Raw genomic sequence first — 27434 nt, 5'->3', positions numbered from 1 at the left:
CTATGAAGACTCTTTGGGGCACCGCACAAAATAACCGTTCACCAGGTTTCCCCCAGGTCTGCTGGTTGTGTGTTCAAGCTAGGGTCTCTGCACACGGTTTTCCTGTCCATTCTGCAATGTTGCCAGTCCATCACTGTTTTCAGAACTCATCACACACACACTGTAACACGCTGAAACGAACACTTACAGTGAAAAGACGTTAAACTAAAGAACAAACGAACGAACACAGAGCTTTTACACACACACACTGAAATCAACATAAAACTCATTACACACACTGTAACACACTAAAACAAACACAGAACTCATTACACTAACTGCAACACACTGAAACTAACACATAACTCATAACACACAGAGACATCATTACACACACTGGAACCAATACACAACTCATTACACACTGAAACCAACAATGAACTTAATTTACACACACTGTCACATGCTTATCCAACAAAGAACTCTGTAGCATTTGTATTTGTATTTCTATTTCTTTTTATCACAACAGATTTCTCCGTGTGAAATTCGGGCTGCTCTCCCCAGGGAGAGCGCGTCGCTACACTACAGCGCCACCCATTTTTTTGTATTTTTTCCTGCGTGCAGTTTTATTTGTTTTTCCTATCGGTGTGGATTTTTCTATAGAATTTTGCCAGGAACAACCCTTTTGTTGCTGTGGGTTCTTTTACGTGCGCTAAGTGCATGCTGCACACGGGACCTCGGTTTATCGTCTCATCCTAATGACTGGCGTCCAGACCACCACTCAAAGTCTAGTGGAGGGGGAGAAAATATCGGCGGCTGAACCGTGATTCGAACCAGCGCGCTCAGATTATCTCGCTTCCTATGCTGCCATTATTGTTAAATCTTCACTCAGACCCGACATCCACACACACAACCACGCTGAAGCGACAACCCAACTTAAAACTGTTTTCTTTACGCACATTGTAACGCACTGAAACCAACACAGGAACTATTAATTACACACACAGAGCTGTTGTTAAACAGAGTCACACAGACCTGACATCCACTCCACAAACATGTTGAAGTGACAGCCCTGCTTGGTGGCGCCCAGGATTCGAACCACGTTGGGGTGGCTGAGGCGCGCCATCATGTGGATCTCTGCCGTGATTGCCTCCACCACACTTTCCTGCTCTGTCGACGAGTTCCGACAGAACGAGATCTGAACACACACACACACACAACATTAGTGATGATCAGACTGACAACTGTGGTTGAAAGCTTAGTTTCAGTTTCAGTTTCAGTTTCTCTAGGAGGCGTCACTGTGTTTGCACAAATCCATATATATATATATATACGGTAAAAATCTGCTAGGCACAAGCCTGATATATGCCAATCTGACCGTGAGTGCACACACAGAAAGATATATCTGTGTCAACCGTGTGGATTTCTTCTGCAGAATTTGGCCAGAGGACGACACTCATGTTGCCATGGGGTCTTTTCCAGTACACAAACTGCATGCTGCAAACAGGACCTCGGTCTATCATTTCATCTGAATGACTAGACACTCTGTTCAAACTTGGGAGAAAGGGCAAGGATTCAAAACCCAGACCTTCATGGACACTGTACTAGCAGATAAGCAACTTAACTCTCTCCATACGAACGGCGAAAGAGACGACGCTAACAGCGTTTCACCCCAATTACCATCATCAAAATGTTGCAAGCGGAAGGCTCTCATACTGAAGAGGTGAATGTTGACAAAGAATACCACAATTCTTACGATGGAAGCTAAAGGTAGGGTCATTAAGACACCCACTGGACATCCGAGGGGTCTGTGTAGAGGAGAAGAGAGGACTGGCTGTACTGAGTGACCTAACCTACCAATCAAATCAGGTACCCCATTTACACTTAGTTAAAACTAAACTCATCTTTTCAAAACCTATCTGTCAGCACTCTCAGCTTCTTCCTACTACATACTGCCCAATGCCTGCCAACTTGTTTTGCATGTAAATGTATGAGGAGTGAGAGAAGGTGGGAGGGAGAAGAAGGAGAGAGAGAGAGAGAGAGTGGTCATGCGTGATTCATGTAACTGCAACTTTTTACTTCATGCAAAGCGCCCTGAGTTCTTCAAGAGAAAGGGCACAAAACTAAGTGCAACATTATTTTCAGGAAAAGACGACAAGGGAAGAGGACAGAGGGTGACTGACCTGTCTGACGGCCATGAGGACAAGGACAGAGGGTGACTGTCTGACGGCCATGAGGACAAGGACAGAGGGTGACTGTCTGACCTGTTTGACGGCCATGAGGACAAGGACAGAGGGTGACTGACTGACCTGTCTGACGGCCATGAGGACAAGGACAGAGGGTGACTGACTGACCTGTTTGACGGCCATGAGGACAAGGACAGAGGGTGACTGTCTGACCTGTTTGACGGCCATGAGGACAAGGACAGAGGGTGACTGACTGACCTGTTTGACGGCCATGAGGACCCCGGTCTGAGCGTCGCGGGCCTGGTAGCAGGTGGAGAAGGCCCCCGTGCCCAGCAGCGGCCCCTTGATCCAGTGGATGCCCTCGTAGTACATCTGGGGGCCTTGGCTCTGGCTCTGGCACCAGCTCTCCCCCCCGCTCCCCGATGACAATGAGCACTTCACCATGCTCTTGGAGTCCATATCCTGAACAATCAAAACGTGACCTTTGTTGTGTGGTTTTAAAAAAAAAATTTTTTAGTGGGGGAGGTGGTGGGGTGGGTTAAATGTGCCCACATTGACATTCACCTGTTCAATTTTGTTTAAGAATTATTAAATCAAAATCAGTTTACACATTCACCTGTTCCATTTGTGAATGAATTATCAAACTAAATCAGTTTACATTTGTAAAATCTGTTCATTTCAGTGGTTCGATTCCAAGAGAGAGGGATGATGGATCAATTATGATGCTGCATATACTCACTCACTCTCTCCTCACACCATCAACTGGGCCACATGGAGTGGTTTTTATAGAGTGTTTATTTTACAATACAGTACATACACTTAGCAGTTCACCCTACTTAGCAAAAGCAACACACAGCCCTGCATAAAGCTCTTCACCCTTCACTTAACTCTCTCCATACGAACGGCGAAAGAGACGACGTTAACAGCGTTTCACCCCAATTACCATCATCAAAATATTGCATGCGGAAGGCTCTTATACTGAAGAGGTGAATGCTGACAAAGAATACCACAATTCTGACGACGGAAGTTAAAGGTTGGGTCATTGAGACACCCACTGGACATCCGAGGGGTCTGTGTAGAGGAGAAGAGAGGACTGGCCGTACTGAGTGAGTTAAAGTACTTCCTACAAGCAGCACACAGTAAAAAGTTCACCCTACACCTAAAGCAGCACACAGCCCATCAAGGATTTCCTTAGCACCTCACATCACTGATCAGTCAGTCTATGTCACTTGCAGTTCTTCTGGGAGACAGCTAAGAACTTGCTGTGCTGACTGGTTTTATCCCTTCCCACAAAATACTGTGCATACTAAAAAAAAGTAATGCAAACTACAACACTTACTCCCCCAACTGAGAAACCAATCTCGACTTGTCCCAGTGATGCAATGTGAAGGACTGACAGATTCACTGCTTAATCCCGATTCGTCCAATTCAACAGATTGATCTGATTCGCTCACTTCAAAATCTGTTTCTACACACATTCTGTGACAACAAGTCCAACATACTGCGTCACAAAGAGAGGGGAGAGGGAAAGGGAGGTGGGGAGGTGGGAGGGCGGGAGGGGCAACCTGAAAGACAAACCGCCTTACTGGGATGTTCCGACATGCTGACACTAACATATTTATTTCAGCATGGGGATTGCGGCAGACATCACATAACTGCACATGTTTCAACAGCTGGGGCGGGTCACATGGCGTTGCTGACCAAAGACGGCCAACTAGGGAGTGGGGGTGAGGGGTGGGGGTTGGGGATGGGGCATGGAAGGAGGGAGGTGGTGCGGTGTCAGCGCGACCTCAAGACTGGATGGACCAGGGAGGGAGATAAGAAAGGGTTGGGGTGTGAGGGGGGTGGGGAGGGAGGGTGAAGGGATGGGGAAGGAAGGGGGACAGGGTGGGCGGTGCAGGTGACACTGCCGGCAAGCTATAACACTTTTATAAAGAGAAAATGACCAAGCAAAGTACAACCTGTAGTGAACTAAATAAATTATCATTTAGAGAGTGAAAAAGATTAAACAAAGCAAAGTTCAATCTTCATTTTTTTTACTTGCATAATTTATGAATTAGTAAATCAAACGAAAATTCAAAATTGAAAAATATTAAACCAAGCAAAACAAACAGTAATTTTTGTACCTTTCTGACATTTTTCCTTTAAATCAAAATATAAAAAAACAAACAAAAAAACAACAACAAAAAAACAGTGAAACTAACAAAATGTCTATCGAATTTTTAGAAAAGGATAGCCAAAATATAAATATCTATTGCTTGAAATGAAGATTTTTTTTGTGTGTGTGTGTTCATCATACTTCCATTATTTGTTTCTAGAGATCACACTTAATATCACAGATTGCACTCTCTCCCGCACACAGACTCACAATCTCTCTGTCTCACACTCTCTAACGAACCACACACACACATTTGACAAGAGACACACATACTCACAACAGCCACACACACACACACGCTTGACGGTGACACACACATAAAATATAAACACACACACACTCACATACATACACATGCTTGACAGACACAAAGAGACACACTGACACTGACACTGACACTAGTAACAGTGACAGGCATATATATATACACAGATACCCTTTCACAGTCACATCTCCACCCATGCAGTCACTCACTGCCGCACACACCAGTCCCCAACACACATGCTTGACAGTGACACACACACGCTGACAGTGACACACACACTGACAGTGAAACACACACTGACAGTGACACACACACACACTGACAGTGACACACGCTGACAGTGACAAACACACTGACAGTGACACAAATATATTGACAGTGACACAGACAGTGACACACACACACACTGACAGTGACACACACTGACACACACACACTGACAGTGACACACACACTGACAGTGACACACACACACTGACAGTGACACACACATGCTGACAGTGACACACACACACTGACAGTGACACACACACGCTGACAGTGACACACACATGCTGACAGTGACACACACACTGACAGTGACACACACACACTGACACACATGACACATACACACACAATGTGACACTTCTTCTTCGTTCACAGGCTGCAACTCCCACGTTCACTGGTATTGATCATGTACATGAGTGGGCTTTCACATGTATGACTGTTTTTACCCCGCCGTGTAGGCAGCCATACAGGAAATTTTCTATCTAAAATTACGTTTAATTACACATACTTACCATGACCCACTAGTGCAGACTCCGGCAGGGGTCTGACATTCCTGTCCTGTGCAAACTAATATCTGCCTATGCGGAGAAAACGAAAGTAGCTACAGCCGATAACCTCCTGGAAGTAGGTTACCTCCCCTTTGCCCCCGCTGACTGGCGCCCTCTTTTTCTGGCAGCCATCATGACTCACACACTGAAAGTAACGTACACATACACACACACACACATACTGACAGTGGCACACACACTGACAGTGACACGCACACACAAACACACACACTGACAGCAACACACACACACACACTGACAGTGGCACTAACACACACCAATCCCCCCCCCCCCACACACACACATCCTTCAAACCACCCCCACGCCCACCCACACACATACATCAGGCTGGATGCGGATGGTGATGACCTCCTCCCTGGCAGTGGGGGTGAGGCCGGGAACGATGGGGATGGGGGTCTGCACCTCCGACACCTCCATCGCCTTGGCCAGTGCCTCTGCTTCCTCCTTTTCCACCTCCTCCTTGCATGCACACTCCCCATTCCCACTCGCCTCTGCACCCACCAACACACACACACAGTGCATCATTGTCATGGGCAGGGGTGATTCATTTTATGTTAACACTGAAAAAAAAAAAAGGTTTTGGCACTGTGCGTCTGGTTTCGCCTAGATGTGCGTTTTGCCTACAGGCAGTCAAGTACGTTCACACATTGTTGTCATGGGCAGGGGTGACTCATTTTACATAACATAACCTATATAGATGTGAACTTTGCCTACAGGCTGTCAAGTATGTTCACACACACACAGTGCATTATTGCCATGGGTGTGTCAAGTTTCAAGGCTAGATGTACGTTTTGCCTTCTGGCTGTCAAGTATGTTCTTTTTGCCTGCGCTTTGTGCAGCAGACTTCAGTGCCACAAACGACCAAATACACTTCAGCGCTTATCAATGGAATCAAGTTCAACACATGTTCTTTCCAAAGGATCAGTTATCAGTTTTGTCATAGTTCTCTCCATCTGATGCTGGAGACATACTTGTGCATTCTAAAAGGTAAACTGCTTACTTTCACTGCAACATTATTCTGCATGTTCTTTTTGTGAATCCACGTCTGTGAGTGAAATGAGATAAAACCAGTATGGGTACATTTCTGTCATGACTAAAGTCCGATTACAAATTCAACACAATTATTGAATTACCTTCTTCAGTTCTTCACAGTGACACCCCAATGACTGCGCACAGAGTTAAGTGCTAAAAAGGAGGAGGAGGAAGAGGAGAAGACGGAAATGAAGAAAAAGGAGAAGGGAGAGGAGGAAGAGATGAAGGAGATGGCAAAGGAGAAGAAGATGAAGAAAAAGGGGGAGGAGACATGAGAAGAAGAAGAAAAAGGAGGAGGAGAAGAAGAAGATGAAGAAAAAGGAGAAGATGAAGAAAAGGGAGGTGGAAGAGAAGAAGATGAATCTGAAAAAGGAGGAGAAGAAGATGAAGAAGAACAGAGAAGAAGAAGACGACAAAGAAAAAGGAGGAGTAGAAGAATGCAGCTGCAACAGCACAATGCACGTACACCTTGACATGAAGGAGTTCTAGAAGGAGAACCCTACTCACCACTGAGCGTGTGACTGGGGGAACTTTTGGGCGACTCAGCCACCTCCGACTTGAAGGACACAGGTTTCTCATTGGTGGAGCTGGAGGGTGTGCTGAACTCCAGGAAGTCGTCACTGCTCATTGACTCCTGCTCTGCCGTGTGGAACCGGTTTCGAAAGCTCTCCGGGGAGTTAGGCACAGCCGCCGTTCCCGACGTCTGCGATGCCGCGTCGTCGTACAGTCCGCTCTCACGGTTGTGACAGGCACAGCAGCACTTTCTGGCACCGCCTGCGGTGGTGGTTTCCGTTTCCGTTTCCGGAGGAGGGAGGGCTGAGTCGGGCGGGGTTTTGATCTCCCCCTCATCCAGCACCATGTGCTCTTCTGCCATCGCTGCCTGCGAGACGCTGGGGAGGTCCGACTGGATGTGAAGGTTGAGGCTGAGGTCCTCCGTATGGCGCACGATGTTCATCAGCTCTTCAGAGGTGGAGGGGGGCCTGACCTTGATGACAGGGGTGAGGCAGGCCAGGGTGCGGGGTGGGTTGGGTGGGGTGTGGGGCAAGGTGGTCCTCATTTCGATGCTGTTCTCCACCACAGTCAGCACGTCGTCCTTCATCTCGCAGCTCCTGTCACTCACCTCCGCCTGGCTCTCGTCCGGCGAGGCCGGGGGGGCTTTAACCACCGTGGCATCCCGAAAGCTACGCCGTGCAGAGTGCCTCCTCAGTTTGCGGCGGGTCCGGTGGGTGGGAGTGTTGGGGGGGACTGCCGGCGCCCCACCGCCTCCTTTCTCCACTGCAACACCCCCTCCCGCCACTTTCCCCCCACCCTCACCCCCAACCACCGCCGCCGCCTCCTCTGACCCAACGGTGTTGGGGGAGTTGCAGCGTGGGGTGGACACGGGAGAGTCTAGAGGGGTGGAGTTGGAGGACTCAAACCTCCCCCCTGCCAGCTTCTCGCAGCCGTGCTGCAGCTCGTGCACAATCTTCTCTGACAGCTGGAAGTCGGCCACGATGCGGCGCAGCTTGCGCTTGAGGGAGAGGATGGAGGAGGAGGCGGATAGGTTGTTGAGTAGGTCCTCCAGCTGGTCGATGACCGTGTCGATGTGTGAACCCAGCTTGCCGCTCATTAGGAACACACGCCGCGACATCCGTGCGATGCGCATGTGGGAGCTGCACACCGCCTTCACTGAGAAGTGCGCCACCCGCATCAGCCGCTCATAGTTCACCAGGGGGGGCTGTTGGTCCCCCCGCGGGGGGTACTCCCCGGCTGCTGCCCCAGCCTCCTCAGGGGCCTCCCCCACGTCCTCCGCTGCACCTGCCGAGTCGGGGGCCTCCTGGCGGGGCAGGAACTCGTTGGGGAACTCCTCCATCAGCTTGTCGATGACGTACAGCCGGCCCAGCAGCCACTGCCAGGGCTTGGCGTTCAGCTCATAGTCCTCTGTGGCGCAACGCACCACAAAGTCCAGGCCGTGCAGCCCCTCCGTGCCTGCAACGTCATCAGTTTCTTCATGATATGATACTTGTATAATGCCTATCCTTGGTCAAAGACCAAGCTCTAAGCACTTTACAAACTCGGGGTCATTTGTACAACAGGCTGCCTACCTGACAGCTGCCAATGGGTGCTCATCATTCATTTCCTGTCATTCAATACACTCACATGCAGAAAAAGGAAAGGACTGTAGCAACGCCCTCTCCCTGTGGTAAGCAGCCCAAATTCCACACAAGAGAAATCTGTTGTGACAGAATCAGTGATGCCAACCCCAGTCCAATGTTTGTGGGAACAATCAGGAAATTTGGTAGGAAGATTTTGAATTTAGCAGGAACTCTCAGACTCCAAGCCACATCAGCAAACGTCCATTTTATCATTAGCTAAGCATCATCATGTGAGACCAAGGTTAGTAGTGACTGCCCTGGCCTCACGATCGCTAAGTCTAGAGTGTCTGGGTAATGTAATGAGAAGAAGGCATGTCACCAAGCTGTGTAGTCGAAAATGAACTCGTCCAAACAAATATGACGATGGCATAATGTCAGAACAAACTGCAGCTGAGTGTAACAAACTACGGTGAATTCGTAACAGTCAGCATCTCTGCAAAATATTAAGAATAACTTTATTATCTCCAACTGGAGAAATTTGGTCAGGTGCATTATCACAACACAGACAAGTAAACAACATGGGGACCATAACTGTAAAAGTCAACAACAGCGTTTACAAATATTACGAAGACACAAATGTAAAAAATATCACACACACCGTTTCATATATACATCCACACATTGCAGGTAATAACTCATATTCTTAATGTAAGAACAGAAAGAATTAAGAAATATTATTTTGAATATAATTATAAGCATAGCCTACTATATTGCACATTGATTATAATAGACAAGATAAGAATAAAGATAAATTGCGGAAAACCACAACCAGATAATCAGCACACACCCGCACCCACCCACCCACCCCTCACACACACGCGGATTACTTGATTGAACAAGAGTAATAAACATGTTCTCAAATAAAAGCATTTCTCATATTCGCTTTTAAAACATTGCAATTAATTATTACATTGTAATTATTCACAGAAATATATTTAGAATATGGACGTTAGCATTAGACATATTCCACTGTACATTCATCCTGCATATTGCACATTATTCATCCTACATATTGCACATTCATAATAACCAATTGTCACGTTTTTAAGCTCAGTAAACACACACAAACACACACACACACACACACACAACTAGAACAAGGTACAAACTATCGTGCACGGACTTTCACACATGACAAAGCAAAATAATACCTGGGTTGACGATCTCCCGGCCCACGGCCAGTTCCCCAGCCTGCCCCTTGGCCAGCTCCAGCAAGGTGGACAGCGACAGCTGACTGGTCCGTCTGCCCACACCACACCCATCCCCTCACTTCACTGACAGTAAACGTTATTTGTCTGAAATGTGTGTCAATCTGGTAAACATGTGTGAATGTGTGTGTGCGTGTGTCTATAAAACAAATCATCCCTTTCTTTGCATTTCAGCACCAGCCAGGCTGACCACCCATGTCAATGAAATGCGACCAGATCATGGGTCTGTTATCTATGAACATAATGCTCTTAATTTTGTTTCAGTGGCAGGATACGCCATATTTTCTACAATATCACAGGGAATCCCCAGGTATTCTTAGACACCATCTTTTCTGTGTTTATAGCACAAGGGAATTTTCCACTTTGAACAAACTGATGGTGAAAGAGTTAAAAGACAGAAGCTGTTTACTGACAACTTGAACGAGCCTCTGAACATATGCAATTCATAAACAAAGTTACTGCGGAAACTACTGCTGTCAGTATCATTTAATTCTTCAGCAGTAGTACCCTTTCAATTTCAACCCTGAAATCAGAGACAGAGACAAGGTCCAAACAGAAAGACCACAGTTACACAAGTGGAAATATAAATGGTCAAAGCACCTGTTTCCATCTGTACACTTGTGAAAGATGGCACCAACGATCGGCGTCAGCAGTTTCTGCAGGCGCTGCCTCTGATGCTCGTCTCGGCATGGAGTGTAAGACAGTAACATCCGAACAGATCGCTGCACACACACACACATATCTCACTGTTATCTTAGAACCAAGATTTAAATGGTCTTTGAGTTTTGTTCTACTAGATTTCAACAGTTTATTAAAGAAACATAACATAAAGAGAGAGAGAGAGGAGACACAGAGAGAGGGGAGAGAGAGAGAGAGAAGGAAGCTGATGGTGGGAGTGGTAGGGTACAGGGAACCGTTGATGTTAGGTCGCTGTGGGCCATGAATCAAAAGAGATCCTGCACTGTTGCCGAGTCACTGAGCTGCTGCCAATATGGGACTGTGACAGACAAACCTGGCTGTGGCAGTGTATGGGGGAACTCAGAACGAATGGCGTGGGAGAAATGTCACTGAAACTGTGCAGATGAGGGGGCAGTACAAAAAAAAAAAATCTACAAAAAACCATGGGAGGAATGCTACAGAAACTGTGTAGATATAGGTAGCACCACAAAAAACAACAGCGTCAAAAATAGGAAATTTTCTTTCTAAAATTACGTTTAAGTAACATACTTACTGTGACCCACTAGTGCAGACCCTAGCAGGGGTCTGACATTCCTGTCCTGTGCAAACTACTATCCGCCTATGCGGAGAAAACGAAAGCAGCTCCGGCCGATAACCTCTCGGAAGTAGGTAACCTCCCCTTTGCCCCCCTGACTAGCGCCCTCTTTTTCCGGCAGCCATCATGACTCCTGTTCCTGTGCTCTTCAAACGGCTAAGAGTAATGCTTCTGAAACTGTGCAGATGAGGGCGCAGCACAAAAAAAAAACCGACAAAAAAAAGATATAGGAGCAATCCTACTGAAACTGTGCAGATGATGGGGCAGCACACACACAAAAACAACAAAAAAAACCCCAAGTAAGTAATGCTTCTGAAACTGTGCAGATGAGGGCGCAGCACAAAAAACAACAACAAAAACATGGGAGTAATACTACTGAAACTGTGCAGATAATGGGGCAGCAAAAAACAAAAAACAAAAACAAAACAAAGCTCACCAGACAGGCGACGAAGACGCGGTACACGGGGTCCCCACACATGTGGGCCAGGATCTTGGAGGCCGTCTCCAGCATGGCATGGGTGGCCGCCTGGCGTGGCGGTGACACGATGGCACCGCTGCGACCCTCTCCGGCGCTGCGCAGCAAGGTGGCCACAATCTCCTTGCTGAGGTGCTTCAGCCCCGTCTCCCGAAACGACCAGTTGCGAGAGAACAGGCAGTTGACCAGGTCCTCTCCCAGTGCCTGACAACACAACCAGGTCTTGGGTACAAGGAACCAGCAGGTCTGAAGTAAATGCAGGTAAATGGAACTAGGTTTCTGGTGAATATAATCAGTCTTAGGTCAACAGAACAGACTTTGTTAATTTCAAGTTGAAAAACCACTGAGGCAACTATGTGTTTGCTCTGTACTGTCCATGTGTTCTGTGTGGTTTGTTCAGGATTAGGGAGGCTATGCCAGTCTTGAATGGGGGCTAATTTGTGTTTGCACATTTCTTCTGTCTTTGCTGCCGTGTGCACATGTCAGGTGATTGGTATAAGGACAGGCCCAGCGCTTCCTTTTTTGAGGAAGTGTCGGGGTTTGTTCCAATGTACCTTTTGTTTACCTGTGTGCTAGCTGAATCGGTAGCGTAGGCAGCACTGACTTGAGGTTGTGTACCTTGTGAATGGACAGAGTTACCACTCTTTACTATTTGTTAATCATTTCATCTCCTGGCCTCATTATTTGTTAATTTCAACAGAACCAGGGCTTTGGTAAATGGAACCAGGTTTTGGGTCAATATAATCAGGTCAACAGAACCAGGTCTTAGGTAAATGGAACCAGGTTTTGGGTCAAAATAACCAGGTCTTAAGCTAACAGAACGAAGGTCCTAGGGAAGAAATAACCATGTCTCAGGGAAAAAATAACTGGGTCTTCTTGGGTGAATAAAACTAGGTCATGGGCCAATGGAATCAGGTCTTAGGAAATATATAACCAGTCTTACTCTTAGGTCAGCAGAACCAGGTCTTAGGGAATACATAACCAGGTCTTAGGTCAATAGAACAAGGTCAGGGAATATATAACCAGCTCTTGGGTCAGTAGAACCAGGTTTTAAGGAATATATCACAAGGTCTTGGGTCAGCAGAAACAGGTCTTAAGGAATATAAAACCAGGTTTTGGGTCAAGCGATCAAAGCTGGTCAAGATTGCTAAGCCTTTCAGAAAACACACACATCTCCACACACACACACACACACACACACAAAGGGACCTTTCAGAGAACACATACATCTCCACACACACACACATAAAAAAGGGCCTTTCAGAAAACACACACATCTCCACATACACACACACAGGTACACACACACATACATCCAGGCAGTGATCTGAGTGTACTCGAACCTCAATCCAGGGGCCGGCCAGAGGCTGGAACTCCTGGGCCACAGGCTCGGCATGAGGCAGCCGGCCATCCGACTCCTCCCGGCTGGGCTGGGGGGAGGATGAACGGGTGTTGGGGGGTACCTCTGGCACGTCGGAACTCTCGCTGTGGGTGCTTCTGGAACACAGGGCACAACTACCAATGCACCGTTAAACCAAGGGCCAAAGCATCCTGCCACCAGTTTTTCTTTTCCTTCTTTTTTTTTTTTTTTTTCCAAACATTAGCTGTTAGTTTCGGTTTCAGGTGGAGGCGTCGCTGTTCTCAAACTATTCCATTGTACATGCTGCTACACCACATCTGCCAGGCAGATGCCTGCCAGCAGCAAAACCCAACATGCTAGCCAGGCCTTGAGGTGCACACATTTGTATTTGTGTACCTATCAGAGAGGATTTCTTCAACATGAGGTTTGCCAGAAGACAAACACTTTTGTTGCCGTGGGGTTCTTTTTCACTGTGCTAAGTGCGCACCGCACACAGGTCACAGTTTTTCATCTGATCCAAATGACTGGGTGCAATCAAACTAGGAAGAAGGGGTGAGACCGAGATTCGAAACCAGACCCACTCGGACAGTGTTTTGGCAGGCAAGAGTCTGGCCCCATTCTGCCTTCCTCTTCCCCTTCACCGTGGCTGAAATGAAACCAGGAATGAAAGTGGACTTCTACAACACTGGACTCAACTGTCAATATACCATTAAACCAAGGACAACAGCATCATTCTGTGAGTTAAAAAAAAAAAGAAAAGATATCAGCCACTAACAATGTTGAAACAAATGAAATAAGAGAGAAGACTGACAATATTTGTATTTGTACTTCTTTTTATCACAACAGATTTCTCTGTGTGAAATTCAGGGCTGCTCTCCCCAGGGAGAGCGCGTCGCTACACTACAGCGCCACCCATTTTTTGGTATATTTTCCTGCATGCAGTTTTATTTGTTTTTCCTATCGAAGTCGATTTTTCTACAGAATTTTGCCAGGAACAACCCTTTTGTTGCCGTGGGTTCTTTTACGTGCGCTAAGTGCATGCTGCACACGGGACATCGGTTTATCGTCTCATCCGAATGACTAGCATCCAGGCCACCACTAAAGGTCTACAAGAGGGGGAGAAAATATTGGCAATTGTACCGCAATTCGAACCAGTGCACTCAGATTCTCTCGCTTCCTAGGCGGACGCATTACCTCTAGGCCATCCCTGATCAATAGCAGGGTAATCTTTATCACTTGCTTTTCTTTCCTTTTTGGGGGTGGGGGTGGGGCTAGGATGTGGATGGATGGGGTTAAGTCCATAACAGCTATTCTTGTCAACTGTCTCAAATAGCACTGCTGACCACACAAGGCCAGACCAGGTCTGCTGACAGTTTACAAGGCAAACAGCCAAGACATATTTCCATGGGTGCAGCTTTTCAAATTTCAAATCACTGAGAGGCAGGAGTCTAGGGCCCTGTTGGATGGTAAACCCTGAAGCTGAGGGAAAACTGAAAAAGAAACTGAAGGAATTTTCAAGCAATTACTGGGGCATATTTCTGGAGGAACTTTTGCCTCTCCTGGGCTGGATAAAATTGATATCAAGCCCGTGGGGTGAATTTAAGGACAACTGAAGGAATACAAAATGTGCGTACTCATACAGAGAAAATGTCAAACAAGTAATCCAGGAAGAAAGGAAAGGAAGAGACAAATACATGAAACAGCTGCAACATGCCTGAAATTATCTTGAACTTTGGAGAGCAAGATGCGAAAAATCTTGCCTTCAGATTCAAAAAGAAAAAAAAAAGAGACAGACTTCACAAGAAACAGGGGACTGAAGCATTATTCTGGACAAGGGAAATTCACTGAGTAGCTCTTTTTCTCTTCTTCTCTCCCCTGTACTGACAGTTGTGGCAAGATCTGAACCCTCTCTTCCCAACTTTCACTTCAACTGTGATCAAAGTGAAAGGCGGAGTGCTTTACATCAGCTGTCATTAACTAGGGCCTCAGCACTCAGCTTACATCACAGACTGACATAAGCTTACAGTTGGGCCAACAGCAGACTGAGAGCTGTAGTACCAATGGTCTCTCCATTGCAGTGGGAAGTCATTTACAGCATAGTCTTTTGTTAAGGACTATGATTATCAAAATATGAGGCAAGATCACACTGACTCTTAGTGCTGCAGCCTTGAGGGCTAGTTGGCTTTTAGGGACCATCCCCGACACCGACTGTCCTAAAGCCCTCTTGACTGAGAGAGTGGGGATCAACTTGGACAGGACACTCTCCACTATAATCCAAGTGTAGCCCAGATAGTTGGGACAGCAGCTGCCTGATCTTGTGCTCTGCTGGTCAGAATCAAACACGACTATCGTACACTAACCATCAGTTCCTAATTATTTAGAAAACTGACAATTGTGGCCAGGAACTGAACCCTCTCTCCCCACTTTCCACAGCAACTGAAAGCAACGTGAACACTGGTGTGTTTTATATTATCTGTCAATAAACTATCAGCTCTTCATAATTCAGAAGACATCAATTTTATGTGAAATTATAGATTGAAATTGTAGTAAAAAGAGAATGTTTTCCCCAAATTGCAATCAGTCACAATGTTCTTCAGAGTTGTTCCACAAAAAAGTCTTTGAGAAATGGAAATAGGTACAGCAAAACACACATAATAACAGACACATCCTATCTGGGTTTTTTTTTAGGATCCCCCCCCCCCCACCAAAGTTTCTACAGATGTGACCAAATAAAATTCCATACTTTTTTCCAGACTGGACTAAAAAGTGTCCATACCAAACATAAAGCAAAACTAAGTGAAAAAAGAATCATCTGCTACACCACTGACAAAAGAGACTGGTGGATATTCCAATACTGATGTTCAATTTTCACTCTTTCTGTTTCTTCTTTTTTTGTTTTTAAGGCATTGAGCTCTTTGTTGATTGTACTGGTCATAAGACATATAACAATTTCCAGAACCATAAAGAGCAAAGCATATATTTCTATGACTTTTCCAGACTTCTACGACAGTATGACAGTCGGTCATAACTGAATATGACTACCATAACAGCAGAGGAGGTAACTGCTGTCGCCGACTACCCGTGTGAGAAATAGTGGAGTGTGTCTTGCCCAACTTAATCCCCACTCCCTCGGCCAAGAGGGCTTAAGGACAGTTGGTGCTGGGATGGTGGTCCACAAAGGCCATCTAGCTCCTAATGACTGAACGAGCCCTGTACACTACAAACGTGCATGCCCACAGCAGCCAGCAACATTGCACTTACGTCTTGATCTCCGTGGTACTGGTGGTCCACGGCGTTCGACACAGAGGACAGCTCAGAGGGTCGTTCTGACGCCGGCACTCCTCAAACCCTGCAATGCACACACACACACACACACACACAGGCACATACACACAACACATACACAACATACATCACACACACACACCACACACACAGGCACATACACACAACACATACACAGCATACATGACACACACACACAACACAGGCACACACACACACACACACACACAAAATAAACACATGCACAGAGAGGCACACACACACACACAACAAACCCACAACACACACCCACATACACCCACAATGCACACATGCATACACAACACACACACACACACACACACACACACACAGAATTACAGCCAAGGCTGGTGAAATTTGTTTACGAATGTTTCTCTTCTTAATATGCTCATGTTTATGTTTTATTGTGTCTTATAAACTTTAAGATTTTATGACAATACAAAAAAAATATTCTACTCTACTCTATTCACACACACGACACACACACACACAATCAGAGCTCTGTCATGCTGGTCACTTTGTTACTAGCACAACTCAGTTTTAATGACCTACTGGCTTGCGCCCTAGAGCCTGAGGTCAAGATTTTCAGAGCGTTGTCTTGTGGTCTTTTCACAGCAGTGGTCAATGTTGTTGTTTGTAGCATTAGTCAGGGGCACTGTGAGACAGCCTTCACTTTCCTTTCCCCTAACAGTAAACCTGGGGTGAGCTGCATGAACGAACTCAGCAGCGCTATGTTTGCTTATCGTAAAGACTGTTCCCAACTCCGCGGTAAATTACATATCCTAAGGAACATGCTTAACTGTAAGCAAGCTTAGTGCTGCAAAGATCGCCACATACAACCCGGCCCCGGAGCTTCACACACAGAGAATAAAGACAAAGCTATGAACTCTGATGCATGCTGATTACAAGTGACTCTGGACTTCCTGTTTTTCTCTTCAGGAAGGGTTTTATGCATGCATGCTTGTGTGTGTTTGCGTGTGTGTGTGTGTGCGTGTGTGTGTAAGCGAGCGCAAGTGTGTATGCACATGCATGTCTGCGCTCATGCACGTGTTTCTGCATGTGTGTGTGTGTGTGTGTGTGAAGTGCACAATGTTTGCAAGTATGGGTGGGCATGCAGGTAAGTGTCCGTTAAGGATGACCTCAAACCAACCTAAAACAAAACAGATTAAATGGAAAAAAAAAACCAACCCCCAAAACCAACAAAATTCTGCAATAAAACCATTCACATCCTCTTACTCTGTCAAACATCTTCCTTTGTCCCCCCCCCCCCCCCGCCCCCCCCACACACACCCCATGGCCCCCCACCCACAACCCAGTCTCATAAAAAACCCCGTTAATTCTATCATAGAAACAGCAACAGAAGAAACCATTCTTCATGGTACCCCACACCCAAGAGGGTATAGCGGACACGTAAGTAAAGTAAGCAAGGACTCACAAATGGCGATGCAGTGGTGATGAAGACGGTTGTGACAGCCGTTCTCACACTTGATCAAACTTTCCCCTTCCAGCATCTCCAGAAGACAGATGGGACAGGTGTCCTCCTCTTCTCGAGTGCTCCTGAAATCAGCCATCCACTGTCATGGTTTCCTTCTACACGGGTGATACACACACACACACACACACACAGACCCAGATAGTAAGGACAGCAGCTGTCTCCTCTGCAGTTATGATGGTCATATTCGGGCACAACTATATATATATATATATAATAGTAAATCATGGAAGAATGTATGGGTTACTTACTTTTTATTTCACTTGTGAGTCTTAAAATGTAAAATTTTCTTTCTGGATGTTTTTTTTTCTTCTTCTTCTTTGACATGATGATTGATATGTTCATAATAATCAAGGAAGGGCTATTGACTGTTTTCATGTCATTTCTTATCTGCTGACGAGAATGTGAATTTGAATGAGCTGAAAGAAAATATTCTGATTTATCTGTCTGAAGAAGACTTTAATAAAGTCTTTTGAATTTTAAATGAACTGAATCAATACTGGACAACTGTTCGCTCCCAGGTCATGCACCAGTGGCAGAGACTGACCGATACTGCAAGAACTGAAGAAGCATATGTCATGAAGTAGCAACAATTTTTTTTTTTTTTTTTTTTTGCTGCCCCGTCATCTGCACTGTTTCAGTGGCATTGCTCCCACACACAGCCACCCTCGGGTTCATCTGCTGCAGTCCCAGAGCTGGCAATTCACAGGGAACCATCGATGTTAGGTCGCCAGGAGGCCACACACCAGAGGAGACCCTGCACTGTTGCTGAGTCACTTCGGTGGTGTTCAGTGATGCCTGTTCTGATTTAATGTACTTAGGACACCACCTACTAAGCCCCCTACTGATACAATAATGGCTTAGTCACGGAGCCAGACTGAGTGAGCGTCCCTCCTAAAGTGGAGACCGCCACCATGTCCCTCCAACTACAGCCCCCCCCATGAACCTGCCGACACTGAAAGCATTGACAGGACTCACCCCAAGCACGGAAGTGGAGGGGTATCGAAACTGAGGTCACCATGACAGCAAGGCATGAAAGGCCACAGACTTTGAGACATTTTTGTTTATATTGGTAATGATGGAGAAGAAGGATGATGATGATGATGACACTGTTGTTATGGAGGTCCAGTCTGGTTTGGGACTTCGTGACAAGGCTGTACTCTATGCTTCCTTTCATAATGATATCCCGGCATTAACCAGGCCCGAGAAATACAGACACCTGCAGTGTTGGTCAGGTAATTAGAGCAACACACTCAAAGACGCATCCGTCGAGTGGACGACACTCGACTGTGTGGTCCAAGTCTCCCCATTTAAGCCCATAGCACACTAAACTCTGGCTAGGAGCCGGCTGCAGGCTGAAAAACCCACCACTGGGATTTCGAACCTGCATCATCCAAGCCGTCAGTCCACGACACTAATCACTTCCCCATGGCGGCTGGTTAGTAGCAACAGAATTTGTATAAGTATAAAAAGTACACAATGTGTATGAAACACCATGAGGCATTTCTTTTGCACAAAGAAGAGGTCACAGAGCAAAGCATTTCAGACATTCAAGAAGTAGGACTATAACTGCAGCCACTTATAACAGATTTTTTCTTTAGTGGGGCATGGGTTGGGGGGCGGGGTATTCGGTGTAAAAAACTTAATTTAATTTATAGAACTTCAGTGTACATCCAATACCACCCCATCTTTTTCTTTTCAAAATACATTCTGATCTGAACTAGTAATTTTACGCTTTCATTATTTCATCTATCCACATAATCTCTCATGTAAACAGGCGTTTCTCAAAGTGCACAGGGCCAAGAAATGGATGCAGCAGATAAGGATAACATCTGAGGGCTTAAGAAAACTGGAAACATGATGGGGAAAACATTATGTGGGTGTGACAGAGTGAGTTACGAATGCCTGTGGCCAGAGGAAGAAAGGGAAATATTATTTGTACATTTAGAATACCTGTATGAATGTAAAAATGTTTTGCACGTGGTAAGTGTGGGTGAATCGTGAGCTGTGCATGTTCATGTGTGTGTGTGCGTATATGTATGTGCTGTAACGTCAGTCTGAATGCATCAGAGTTCGGGTGATGTGTGTCTGTGAGACGTAGTGTGCCTTGACTGTTCCGAACATCAGGTGGGGAAAAAATTAAGTTTTTATTTAATTGTTTATTCAATGATTAGTTGCTGGATTATTTTATTCGAAATTCAACTTATGACTGAATAGTTTGAGAATTTAGTAGTTTTTGCTGTTGGTTTTGAAATGTTTGCTTTTTGATAAATTAATACTTTTTTGTGTAATTTATAATAGTAATAATCATAATAATAATAATAATGGTATTTATATAGCGCTGAATCTTGTGCAGAGACAAATCAAAGCGCTTTCGCACCAGTCATTCACACGCATGAATAACTCTAAAACTGTACAAACTAAAGACAAGGAAGAGGCAGGCAAGGGAGGCTATTTTGGGAAGAGGTGGCTTATAAGGCCAGACTTGAAAGAGCTGAGTGTGGAGACTTGATGTCAGGTCACAAACTTACTTAGCTCGTTTGGCCAATCGAGCTAAAATTATGGTGCAATCTCAATCGCAAGGGCCCTCTACCTACAGGTACAGGTACAGTATTTGGGGCAGAAATTAAGCCTTGCATCATTAATAAGCCTTGTGCACTATTCGGCACTTTACTCCAATTTTCCTTACTTTACCCAGGTGAGAATGGGTACTTCACTTCAGCTAGAGGAAAGAGAGGATTAGGCCCTGCCTTACCATACCGAGCCCAGGCCCCGAGACACAGTGAATATGAATTCACTGCCCTGACGGCAGTAACCATTCATCCAACCTGCACCATTTCCACACACAAACCAACCTACCCCGTATCATTTTCAGAAGGTGTGTTAGCTTCTTCCAACAAGGCGGCTACTGGTTCCCGACCTTCCTCTGGTGTGCTGTTCTCTTTGGCTTTTTCTTGTCGCCGCCTTGTAAGTCGTAAGCTGCGCTTATCGTGGTAGATTCGAAAGAGGTTTTCAACCTGTTCCAACAATCGACAACAGCAATCTTCTGCTTAAAAAACAAAAAACTTAAGACGACTAGAAAAGGACATGCAAAATGTGTGTCAGTTGAAAGTGAACAGTATGAAACTTAATTTTTTTCAAACAAACCCAATTAATCAAAATCAGAAAAGAAGAGCATTACATTAAAAATCAACGGTCATACACATTAAAGCCCACTTGTGTACATACGAGTGAACATGGGAGTTGCAGCCCACGAACAAAGAAGAAGGTATTTAAAAAAACCACAAAAACACCACATACATGAGCAAAAAAAGACTGCCAGTTTCTGATAAATGACAGAAAATCACATATAACCACATCTTCCTTGGATGCAAAGTGAACATATTTCTGTCTTTCTCTCGCCCCCCCCCCCCCCCACTCCCCCCAACCTCCCTCACTCTCTCTCTCTCCACCTCTCACATTTAAGTCAAGTCAGAGCCTTGCAGAAGCCCCGAGATGTGGCACCCACCTCGTAGTTCTTCAGAGTTTTGCTCCAAAGACAGGGATCGCTCTCCCCCACCTGGAACACCCTCAGCATCACGAACAGAACGTGAACGCAGTGAGGTCCCCGGCCACAGCTACACGTCTGCAACAGTCAACACACACATTGTGCAGGTAACCACAGCAACACGTCTGCAACAGTCAACACACACATCATGCAGGTAACCACAGCTACACGTCTGCAACAGTCAACACACACATTGTGCAGGTAACCACAGCTACACGTCTGCAACAGTCAACACACACATCGTGCAGGTAACCACAGCTACACGTCTGCAACAGTCAACACACACATCGTGCAGGTAACCACAGTAACACGTCTGCAACAGTCAACACACACATCGTGCAGGTAACCACAGCAACACGTCTGCAACAGTCAACACACACATCATGCAGGTAACCACAGTAACACGTCTGCAACAGTCAACACACACATCGTGCAGGTAACCACAGTAACACGTCTGCAACAGTCAACACACACATCGTGCAGGTAACCACAGTAACACGTCTGCAACAGTCAACACACACATCATGCAGGTAACCACAGTAACAAAGAGTGTAATCAATGACAGTAACAACAATGATATTTACAGTATTTATTGACAATGGTAAAAAATAAAACCAATACACTTGCCCACAAAAACCAAACAAACAAACAAAAGAAAAAAAACTCCCCCCCCCCCCCCCCCCCCCAAAAAAAACCCCAGGGTGGCACTGCACCATGGCAATGCACTCTCCATGGGGAGTGAAGCCCAAATTTCATACAGAGAAATCTGATTGTGACAAAAGCTTTGTACTGTACAATATAATGAACAAACAACAACAAACTACAGAAGCACAATGTGTGTGTGTGTGTGTGTGTGTGCGAATGTGCATGTGTGTGGGGTGTGGTGTGGTGTGACGGTGGTGGTGGTGGTGTGTGGTGTTGTTTTTCATTGTGATGTGAATGCGTGCACACACACACACACGAGCCTGTGTGTGCGTACCTGCGGTCCAATGATGACGCGAAACTTGTGGTCCGGGGAGTCGCCCCCGATGAGGAAGGAGTTGGGCCCTGTCTGTTGCAACAGGTAGAGGCGAGCGCGCTGGACTCGCTCGATGCGTTTCTGGGTCAGGTACGTTGATGGCGCATCCCCCTGGGATGGTGTTCTCCGACCGGCACTGGTGCTGCTGGCTGATTGGTTGGCTTGACGAAACTGCACACACACACACATATATGTATTATACATAAAGGTTAAGAGTTATGTTAAAGGTTCCACAGCCTTTTACAGCCATCAGGGCAGAGAATTCACTGTGTCGGCGAAGGACAGCATGGCCAAAATCCTCTCTGTCTGTCATATTGACCTTCCACCAAGCAAAGTCTGGTACACATTCACACCAGGGTGGAGTGAAGAAAATCGGAGTGACGTTCCTTTCCCAAGGACAGAGCACCAGGCTGAAAAGGGGCGTTGGGCTCTCATCCCTGGTGAACAATGGATCAGATATCTATTGCCTATCTTCTTCTTCTGCGTTCGTGGGCTGCGACTCCCACGTTCACTCGTATGTACCGTTTTTACCTTGCCATGTAGGCAGCCATACTCTGCTTTTGGTGTGCATGCTGGGTATGTTCTTGTTTCCATAACCCACTGAACGCTGACATGATTACAGGATCTTTAACATGCATATTTTTTCTTCTGCTTGCATATACACACGAAGGGGGTTCAGGCATTACTGGTCTGTACATGTTGACCTGGGAGATTGGAAAAATCTCCACCCTTTACCTACCAAGCGCCGTCACCAAGATTTGAACCCGGAACCCTCAGATTGAAAGTCCAACGCTTTAACCACTCGGCTATTGCGCCCGCCTAATGTCTATGTGACTTCACCAGCAGCGCCTCCCAAGCATAGAACTGATGAACTCTCCTTTTAGACCTCAATCCCAGAAAAACAGCCAGGGCATCATAACTCTTAAACACAGCCAGGAGTCACCCTTCAAAGGCCTCACACACAGACAGACATCCAGGACTACATTCCATCAAATGAAACATTCACAGTACCAAGCCCCCTGCACTGAACAACTTGAATCTTTCAGGCTAAAGGCCAATATGGTCATTAAAACTCAACTATCATTTTCTTTCTCCCTCCCTCTCTTTCCTTCTCCCTCTATTTGCTGTCCTTTCAAAGGTGTCTTACACTTGTGCCACTCATTCCTGCTAACCTGCGCACAGTCATTCTCCAAGTCAGATAAGCAAAAACATCTGTGCTTGATTCATTCATACAGAAATATTCAATGTTATTTTTCTGACATCAAACATACAAATTAATAATTACAAACAGGAGAAAAGAAAGAAAAAGAAATCAATTGAGGTACAGTTGCTGAAAACAACACAAAATGCAGTGATCAATCAGTGAAACAAAGTATCACTATTGTTGATATGTTTGGATATATGTAACCATAGGACACACCATTTTTTGTTCTTCACTCCATGGAAAAAAAAAGGCAAAGAAGGGAAAATGAATTTAAATGATAGGTCTCTCACTCTCTCTCTCATTCCCCCCCCCCCCTCTCATTTACTATGTTGTTTTCAGTTGATGTTTTGTTGTCTTTTTTTTCTCCAAACATACTTGTGTATGTAATACTACCCTGTATTGTTTCTGGTGTGGACATTAAAAACAAAAAAAACCCAACAACAAAAAACAAACAAACAAAAATGTATCACTATTTTACGGACTAAAGAAGAGTCAGAAAGATAAAACATCAATTTATTTAAATTCAGCCACTATAACTGAGCATATGTGTAATATATCTAAGGTATGCATCCTGTACCTAAATGATGCTAAGCTTCAGATTTTTTTCTTTTATAACCTTCTAGTTCTTATTCTTGTTGTTCACAATGTCTTGTCTGCTATCATTGTTAAAAAAAAAAAAGATAGAAAAGACTATCAGTTCTTTTTTCCTTTTGTTGAAACAAACATGAAAATCTAACCTGAAAAAAGGATGAATCTTCTCCAGTTCTTGACTCTGGCTAACATAAAAAGGGATAATGGTTTCAAACAGCGACTGTTGTGTCCTTTTTTCAAACTATCGATCAGCAACTTGTTCCACCTCAATGTCAGCCAGTCCTGTGGTTTGTCCGTCGGGATCGACGAGGACCATCTAGTCATCCTGGGGGTGGGTGGGTTGGGCTCTGTGGGTGCGCAGATAACTGGTCAGGCCAATCCGCGCCCGGAAGGTTCTGATGCAGTGTGGACAGGGGATGGTGGCGGCTGTCGGGGACTTGCTGGCACTGCTTTTCCTGGCCTGTCTGTGTTGCTCTGCTGCAGCGATTCCTTTGGCCTCACAGGATTTGACGCCTTTGTGGACAGCTGAACGCCACGATGTCTGTCCATTGCATTCAGCTCCCACGTGTCGTGGCTGATGCTGAAGGCCTTCAGAGCAGCTTTCAGAGTGTCTTTGAAGTGCTTTCAGAGTGTCTTTGAAGTGCTTCTTTTGGCCTCCATGGGAGCGCTTGCCATGTTGGAGTTCGCTGTACAGCAGTTTCTTGGGGAGCCGGTGGTCTGGCATGCGAACTACATGGCCTGCCCAGCGCAGTCCTAACCAAGTAGTGAAGGACTATGAAAGAACAATTTATGGTCACACATTACTCTCTCACAACTATAGCTTTTTACTGCCTTTCATTCATACCAACTGTGTCTGGGGCTCAGCACAGGAAGGCAGGCATCTCCATTATTTCCGCCAGCCCTAACCATGGGGTGAAGGACTGTATGAAAGAATAATTCATGGTCACACATTACTCTCTCTCAACTAGTAAATCTACTATCAATTAATCCTTCATAGCTCATTACTACCTTAAATTCATATATCCACTGTGTCTAGAGCTCAGAACAAGAACGCAAGAACCAATCCACTCATCCTGCCTTTTAGTTTTAAATCTTCCCCAACTAAGTCATGCACTCATTTACACCTGGGTTGAAGGTAAGGAAAATCAGAGATAAGTGCCTTTTCCCTATGATTTAAATGGTGCCTCGAACTCTGATCACTGGATCAGAAAAGACCAACGCCAAACGGATCTGGCCATTGTGTCTCCTGAACTCTACTGTGGTAGCCAGGTGGCCACTGCCGCATTATCCGATCAGAGCCTTACCGAATTTGAAGGTGAGAGTTTCTTGCTGCGGGCATTGGTTCCGTTGTTGACCACCTGTCGGGTGAAGGCCGATTCTGCCCCGGACAGGTGCTGACTCTTTCTTCGCATCAACGTACTGACAGGAATCTGAGACCCAACAGAGACAGAAACAGAACATTCATCATTACATCCATAAAAATCACTGTCAACATATCAAACAGGTCATCTCAACTGCAAATTAACAAAGAACCAAAGTGTTAGCACAATAAAATAAGGGGAAAAGCAAAACGAAAAACGAAAACAACAGAAAAAACAAAAATGTAAAAACAAAGGTCAGTGTCCATCATTACAGTATCAGTTCAAGTCTGACCGATTCAGTATGACTCCCCCATCACTACATCAATAAAACAAAGAGGAAAGTGATCAAATGACAAGCTCATCATTTTTTTTTTTAAACTAAAACTTTTAAAACATAACAATTTTTATAAGTTACTAAAACCTGACATAATTAAAAATACTTCCTAAAAAAAAAAAAAGTATTTGGAATAATAAATTAATATATCAACAATAGATAATACTAAAACATGACAGAAGAAAATTTATACTTTGCTGTAATCAGTTTCTGAAAGATAAACAATACTAATAATAATAACAATAATAAAAAGAAAAGTAATAATAATAATGACAATAAAACCTGACACATGCACACTTCACAGCAACCACAGCTTTCTGGGCTGTGTAGTATTTCACTCATCTACCTGATCATGTGTGTGTGTGGTCACATTTTGGTGTGTGTATGTAACATAGATATAATGTTTTATGTTAACAAAAGCGTTTTTGTAAAGCACCTAGAGCAGATTTCTGGATAGTGTGCTATATAAGTATCCATTATTATTATTATTATTATCATCCTACCAGATTTGACTGAATGTCTACAGTCCAAACATATGTTTTTTTTACTTCGGCTGAAGGTATCCTACCAGATCTGATTGAACGTCAACAATACAAATATGGTTTGTTTGTTTTTTTTACTTCAGCTGGAGCCTTACCTACACCTAGAGCTGAAATTAACACCCACACATGCATATGAACTGTAGTGCATCGTAAAACCCCACTAGTGAAATGCTAAAGGTGTGACTGCAAAACAACACTGGTTTAGTTCCTTCGCTGTTTGCAACCAACAGCTGAACAAAATGGTGGGTAGGTTTTGTTTGTTTTTGCTTGTTTTGGTTCAGGTTTTTCTATTCCCTTTATAGTCCCCCCCCCCCCCCCCCCCTTTAAGATTTTTTGTTGTTGACATGTACTAAATGACAGTTTATTTCAAACGCTGTTCACAATATATGACCGGTGTTTGTTTTTTTTCTGGCTTTTTGTTTGTTTGTTTTGTTTTTATTGGTGGTGGGAGGGATAGTGGTGTGGAAGGAATTTGTTTTAGATTTTTTGTGCATACACTTTTCTGGAGCTTGTGTGTGTGTGTGTGTGTGTGTGTGTGTGTGTGTGTGTGTGTGTGTGTGTTTGCTTTCAAACAGATATGTACACAATTATCCCGAAAGGCAGCACTAAGGTACAAACAATGTGTGAGGTGTACGTGAACAGGCGACTGGTCACATTAAAGTCATTAACTGATCATAATTCACATACACCAGTAAGCTAGCAGTGAACTAAAAAAAATATTTTCAACAGTCCCACTTAAGTTTACTATTTTAATGGTTTCTCTGCTGACAGAACACAGACACACACAGAGATGCACACACACACACACACACACACATGGATCTGCACGTGCGCACACACACAATACACACACACACACAGCCACACAGACTGGTACCTACCTGAGAACAGCCAGTGTTGGCAACTTTCCCAGCCTGAAACCAATACACAGAAGAGGAGGCGGCGTGAGTAACTCTGTCTATAAACAGCATCAGCTCTGAGAGAGCTTTCTTCACATTTCACAATATCAAAAATATGCAACAAACATTATTCCTGGAAACAAGCGAGACCTACTGTTAAAAATCTATAGTCTTTTCATCTAAGCATCCAGAAGCATAACTTAAATAGTTAACACCACGCACATACACAG

At 45.0% G+C, this 27434-nt stretch overlaps 1 protein-coding gene across 2 annotated transcripts in view; it reads right to left on the bottom strand.

Annotated features, from left to right (window-relative positions):
• Positions 1-27434, bottom strand: part of LOC143294711 (mitogen-activated protein kinase kinase kinase 1-like) — a 46496-nt gene that overhangs the window by 11676 nt on the left and 7386 nt on the right. Inside the window, exons 3-17 of one of the 2 annotated variants that reach the window (XM_076606123.1) lie at positions 27187-27219; positions 25373-25498; positions 22235-22444; positions 21217-21333; positions 20568-20725; positions 17652-17773; positions 16172-16259; positions 12894-13047; positions 11512-11754; positions 10403-10524; positions 9746-9837; positions 6967-8427; positions 5749-5918; positions 2424-2627; positions 1015-1177 (exon numbers count right to left, since the gene is read on the bottom strand). In XM_076606123.1, the coding sequence (XP_076462238.1) occupies positions 1015-1177; positions 2424-2627; positions 5749-5918; positions 6967-8427; positions 9746-9837; positions 10403-10524; positions 11512-11754; positions 12894-13047; positions 16172-16259; positions 17652-17773; positions 20568-20725; positions 21217-21333; positions 22235-22444; positions 25373-25498; positions 27187-27219 (3463 nt within the window). The remainder of the gene's footprint in view (positions 1-1014; positions 1178-2423; positions 2628-5748; positions 5919-6966; positions 8428-9745; positions 9838-10402; positions 10525-11511; positions 11755-12893; positions 13048-16171; positions 16260-17651; positions 17774-20567; positions 20726-21216; positions 21334-22234; positions 22445-25372; positions 25499-27186; positions 27220-27434) is intronic. The other variant, XM_076606125.1, reaches the window with a different exon arrangement.

Source organism: Babylonia areolata, chromosome 20 (genome assembly GCF_041734735.1).
Source record: "Babylonia areolata isolate BAREFJ2019XMU chromosome 20, ASM4173473v1, whole genome shotgun sequence".
In the NCBI taxonomy this organism is placed as follows: Eukaryota; Metazoa; Mollusca; class Gastropoda; order Neogastropoda; family Buccinidae; genus Babylonia; species Babylonia areolata.
Note: the sequence above shows the minus strand (reverse complement) of the source record. Positions and strands in the feature narration are given on the sequence as shown.